This window comes from Botryllus schlosseri, chromosome 7, assembly GCF_051294905.1.
Source record: "Botryllus schlosseri isolate E-star chromosome 7, Bs_hap1, whole genome shotgun sequence".
Classification (NCBI taxonomy): domain Eukaryota; kingdom Metazoa; phylum Chordata; class Ascidiacea; order Stolidobranchia; family Styelidae; genus Botryllus; species Botryllus schlosseri.
Genome location: NC_137242.1, coordinates 21,267,052 through 21,273,051, shown reverse-complemented (window position 1 = coordinate 21,273,051; position 6,000 = coordinate 21,267,052). Strand labels below are relative to the sequence as shown.

General features: G+C 42.1%; 1 protein-coding gene and 1 long non-coding RNA gene across 3 annotated transcripts in view; one reads left to right on the top strand and one right to left on the bottom strand.

The window, feature by feature from the left end:
• Positions 1–206: 206 nt before the first annotated feature.
• The window catches only part of LOC145443679 (uncharacterized), a 25,531-nt gene continuing 19,737 nt past the window's right edge, over positions 207–6,000 (top strand). For both annotated transcript variants that reach the window (XM_080321617.1, XM_080321616.1), the window contains exons 1-2: positions 207–1,576; positions 2,871–2,996. In XM_080321617.1, coding sequence (XP_080177743.1) covers positions 1,498–1,576; positions 2,871–2,996 — 205 coding nt within the window. In that variant the 5' untranslated portion in view covers positions 207–1,497. The remainder of the gene's footprint in view (positions 1,577–2,870; positions 2,997–6,000) is intronic.
• Positions 5,421–6,000, bottom strand: part of LOC145443681 (uncharacterized) — a 1,651-nt gene continuing 1,071 nt past the window's right edge. The window contains exon 3 of the long non-coding RNA XR_013916510.1: positions 5,421–5,643. This is a non-coding gene — a long non-coding RNA (uncharacterized LOC145443681). The remainder of the gene's footprint in view (positions 5,644–6,000) is intronic.

Sequence of the window (6,000 nt, the reverse complement as noted above, 5' to 3'; positions counted from 1 at the left end):
GGGGCAGTCAGAGTCAGTTTGCAAGCCGTATATTGCTCTTGAGCCTGAACACGACCAACTGGCTATGCTCAAACAGATGTAGAGCAAACACGCAGCAAGTTGTACAATTCATATGAAAAATCATGCTTTTACTGGATTTTGACATGGCGTTACTCTTGTCGCAGAGAACATGAACTTTGTGGTACGGCAGTGCAGCACATTCAATTCCATTACCATTCATAGTGATGCAAGGGTTGAACAGCCGACCCAGTTTATTCTAGTATTGGTAACGGTCCAATGTAATAAAAGCCTCCTCATCGTCTGCCATAGGTTTCTTTTAAATATATTCTGCGGAGATCGAGAGTAAAAAGCATTTCTGCTACATCATGCATCCTATTCACCACACAATTTGACCTCGCCTCTGTTCCAGCAAGAAAAGACATTGATTAAGGAATGTGTACAGCGGAACACTTATTTCTTTTCAATATATACAGAGTAGTAGATTTCAAACATATTAGACAATTTGAAAGTATATAATGACGCTTAAAGTTTATTCTGAAAGAATGAGCATATTTGCCTCATTTACATGAGTAGCCAAAATGATTAAGGCCAGAGGATAGTATCACGAAAATCCAACACAGCGAATCTCGGCATATCAGGAAACCATATTCTTTAAATAAGTATATATACCACCCAATAAATCCAACGCCCGCCTTTCAAATTCCTTTCGCAATCAAAACAAATAGTTGTTTAACGTTGCTGCTGTATTGTGTTCACGATACAATCCGAATCTGGTCATGGTCATGTTGAGCTGTATGTCGTTAGCGTCACCGTCATATGACCTCGTGATAAATTCAGTGAGGAGTCAAGCGTAACGGTGGCCGTAGAACGATGTTAGACAATAGACCAAGGGGGACTCTTTTAAATGTCAACAGTGCGAATCCATAGTATACAATATAAGATTACAGTTCAAGGTAACAATTGTTAGGTAAGAATTACATAGACGAGAAGCCGGATACAACAGTATCATTAAAAACGAGCTACGCAGGTCAAAAACATCAGTCTTGCCGAAGTCATGATTTTCTGTGATGAAGATATCTTTTTGTGACCCATTAGCATTAGCCGCAAATGCCGTTTATAACACTCGAATATATAAATATTGCATAATTTAGACGTGAACCTTCTAAATGCCTGCCTTTAACCTGAAATATTGCAGGTAAAGAAGAAAACGACGCCACGGATATTCGCTATTCTCGGTTTTCGGCGAGCCACATTTCGGTGGGCTTCGAGCTATCTACTTGTAGCGTATATACCTGTAAATTGAGTATATTTTCAATTTTCAGGTGGAGTACCAATATTTAGAAATTAGAAATAAAGCCACAATAAATCGTTCCAATTCCACTCGAAGCCTTCTCGCGGGGCGTTGGTTGGCTACTCCTGACATTACAAAGTTCCGTGTTTTTCAGTACTTATTGTTGTACTTTACCTTAATACGATATCAGTAATAGCCTACTTAGCATGGCTGAAGGAGGTAGAGACGCACAATCGGAGCTTGATGATGCCCTTGCGGCATCCGCTTTGTATCTCTCATCAGTCAGTGAGTGAATTCATAATTTTTTTCTAGCCCTGTTGATATTTTCTGATATCTTTCTATGTTTCTTAATATTGTCAGTGAGGTAGTACTATGATATGAAACAAAACTTGGAGTATGAGTACTGGAACAAACTACATTTTGAATCCTGTCACTCTTATGATGATAAGCGCCATCGTATCGGAAAACGTCCGGCGTCTCTCGCAGTTGCCACGATAAAAGAGTCATGTGATGGGATCAATCATGAAAAATACCGCAATTAGTGCATTTCTCCTAAAGCTTTATAATAGAACCGGGGCTCCAGAACGAGGGCACGACAGGGATCGTTTAATATGTATGCAACATTAAATGAATTTCTTGCAACTTTCCAATGGTTGGTTTATAAATATTCAATGTCCCTGTATTGGTTTAAGGTACGATAGCCAATAAGCGAGGCACTCAAAAAAGTGGCCACGATAACATGACTTGATCATGAAAATGTGTCGACCTTTGTATTACAGAAACTAGTTTATTGTAATGACAAGCTTTATCCACATTAGCTTCACTGGAAGCTTTATCTAGCTTTATCTACTGGAGTTGTGTAGTGGAAGGGAAGGAGTATAGCTCCACAAACTAATTTATCTACGTACTGATAATATACCAAAATGATGTAAACAGACATCGCAATTGTGAAAAATACGGTATATATTCGTAATATTAGCTAACGCCGTATATTTATATTCTTCCGCCCACGGGTATTCAACATACAGGTGCAGTACTAATGGTCGGAGGTATGCAGGCCCGACAGTTTTCGATATGCAGTTGTGGCTAACATGTGGCTCGGCAAATTGAGATTTAACATTGACCCCAAATGACCATATCTGGTTGCCAAATCCTTCGATATTGATATATCAAGGCGTCGAAATCGGCATCGTCGAATACTCTCGTCCTTGCAGTCCGCGCCCCGCGGTACAAATGCGAGCCATGCACCCCAATCGAAGTCGCTTGCGTCACACATGTTTCATTGAACTGCGTCTCTGTCTCAAACATGCCTGTAAAACGTAGCGTACTAACATTGAAAATGCTTTCATTATATTCGGTGAGACTTGGGTCGCGAGATGCCAATAAACCTCATATTTGGGTCGCGATCTAACATATTCAGGAACCACAAACATAAAATAAAAGTTCGACTAATCAGTATAACTATTGAATTACTAACTTGAATCCATGCGAATATTGAAGTAGATTTGCCTGAATTGCCATTCACTAGCACATTGTGTTATGATCTGTGTTATATTGTATAATTTGCTGTCTCTTTTAGGATTTGAGACATGGGTACGAGGGGAGCATGTCGACCAAACGTCAATAAACAGCGACGTAAACGCTGTAGGTAGAGAACAGCACACTACGAACGTCACTGCCCTCGAACAATTGGCTACAACCCAAGGTACGTATCTATAGCCATCAACTTCAAGGTGTTCCACTACAGCAGTATGCCTTTGACCATGTGGTCCTCCGACCCCGCGGCTCCCTCTCAAAGGGAAAAAATAGTTTGCGTCACCCTAGCAGTTCGATCGCGCTGAGCTGTGAATAGCGTAGTGGTACGTTGCGTTGCGGCAACACCAATATATTGCGGGTTCAAATCCGACAGCGGTCGACTCCAAAATTCCACATAAGATTTACATAACGGGTTAATTTATGCCTATCCTAACCTTTCGAACTGCGTCAGCGGTATTTCACAAAAAGTCTGGAACGACAGCGGCCGTTTTGTAAGTTGCCCTCTCCGGAGGCATAATAAGCAAATCCGGTCTGATTAAAATGTCGATACATTTTGAAATAAACGCTAAGAACATCCTGAATAAACGATTTGACATGATTATAACTAGAAAAAGCCTCGCATCAACCTACGTCTGGTGACTCTTCAGGCCGCTGAGCTCTGAAGATAGCGTCTAAGAAAAAAAGTTCTTCAACGTCACGACCCAGTTTTCCGGTTTATGATCATTTATTCAGTTGTGGAAACCCGAGGTTTCCAGAATGTTCTGTATTTGCCGTTTAGAATGTTGTTGCGCGTGGAGTATGTCTCTTTGTTTGGTAGCGTGAAGTAGTAGCAGAGATGGCCACAGTCCGGTTCAGGAGCCGGAGCCGGAGCAGGATTTCAATGATTTTTTACCTGGTCGGACTGGATCCGGATTTTGAATTTGGGGTGACGGTCGGATTTTAGCCGGATTTTTTTGCTGCAATATGATTAATTAGCATTGTTCTGGCAGGATTTTTTCGGATTCCGAACTGGACATTCACCAGCCGGATATTTTCGGACTCTGAATTTCCAATTGCCAGCCGGATCCGGATAGATTCGGATCCCGAAATTTTGGAATCCGCCCATCTCTGAGTAGTAGTAGCTGGGGGCAGCAGCGTGACGTAGTGGTGGTATTAGGCAGTTAGGGCGTGAAGTAGTAGGTAGTTGGTCTCGTATTTGCGGGCTTGAGTTGGATGTACCGTTCGGAATCTCTGCGCGGATGGTTGGCTGGGGCACGGCCTAGTCACTGACGGTGCTGCGCGAGCACCTAGGGAGTGATGTTGCCCCGCTGGTAGTTCGTACTCGCTTGTAGATAACAATGCTGCTGCTTGGTTAGGTTTAGGATGATGGGTATGTGCGCGTGAGGCTTGTGTGGAGTTTTGTTACAGTCTCCTATGCAGTGTGTATCGCATAGGATTTATAGATCGACTTGGTTACGTTATATGTGTCCGTGAGCATCGTTATTATGAGTTTCTTGCGTCGTATTAATATAACTATAACCGCATAGACTTGTGATGTTGTCGGTTGTGCCGTTATCGTAAGTGTCATTTTGAGCAGGCGGCAGTTGCAAAGACACGAGCTACCGAGCTCGGTAACATACCCGCCCCCCCCCCCCGCTATTGCTACCGGTATACGCCGTAACGGGTTCGCTACACAGTGATCACTTTTCCGAACGGTACCATTGTGGACGAGTTCGCTTTCTGCTGGCATTGACGGTGGAAACCCATGTTTGATTCTTGGCAATAGAAAGTTCCGAAACTTCGATGGTGTATCTGACAACTTCCGCTTACACCCTCACACCTTACCCACAAAAAGTTCAATAAAATACAAATGCAAGAAAGCAAATGGGAACAGCGAAGATCGAACGCAGTTACATCGGTTAAAAGGCTTATTAGGCTCTCTAATCAAAAAACCGTAACCCATCGATTTGACTTACTCCTACCTGCTCATCATCATAGCGTCTTGAGCGAATAAAAATCACAGAACCGCCGATTATGGCATATGCGGATTACTCCCTAATTTTTATCATAGTTCGAAATTGTTTGCAATATTTTCCAGTGGCCCCCTAACTGTTCCTATCGACACCTTGCTCGAAAACCACTGCACTGCAGAGATGTCCAACCCGTTACCCGCAGTCATTTGACATCAAGAATAATGAAGCATAGTCGACATCACCTTCGTTACATCATCCCACTTCGTCACTTACATCAATGCCCAATCATATCAGGATTAGGTTATTTGTACACACAAAAAAAAAATTACCTCGATTTACCGCGAAATGTCTGGAAGCAGGGTGGCCAGCCACTTGGCAGTAATATAACATTACTGTCACTCAATGTAAATTCAACTTACACCCGTCCGGTAATCTAGCTCTACACGCCAGACTGTAATGTTACAGTCACCTCTGGTATATTCAATCTACATTCTCTCCTGTACATTTACCAGGAGACTGTAATTTTACCTCCTACCTACAACCCTACATGCTGTCCTTTGTAAATCAGATTACATGCCAGCTTCTAAATTCACGTACATCCATACCTATCCCAAAGCAACGCGATGCCAAAATACAGCAAGTTTCTTCACGCTCTAAAAACGACATTGGGACAACTGTATATTCATTCATGATTCACGATGAAAAAGTATTGCTGCTGGAGGTCTAATTCTTCTGTAGGAGGAATGCAAATATAGCACAAGTGGTCCCAAGAAAAGGTGAATTAATTCCACCGCCGGATAAACTTCCAATTGTTTCTTTTTCTCATCTTCATTCCTTCTGTGTGACTAGTATCTTGCAGTTCCACTAAAAAGAACTCATGCGTAAGTCGCTATATTAAGCAAAGTTCCTAATCTAGACATGACATTACAATAACTACTAAGACAAATAGGCTAACAAAAATATAACAATTTTTGAAGTACCGTTACTGGTACATTTTGTGACGACGGCTCCGCCTTTTACATGATATAGCAGAGATTCATGACTTACTTTATCTAATGCAGCGGTTCTCAACCTTTTTGGACATGCGCCACCCTCGGCGATGGCCAAAAAGTTTACGCCCCCCTGCACTTATCGTCACGTCAAAAAGAGCACATCATCTAATACAGAGATAGGCAACCTTTTTGCTAATTGTCACATTTCAATTACTTAGGTAGCCTAAGG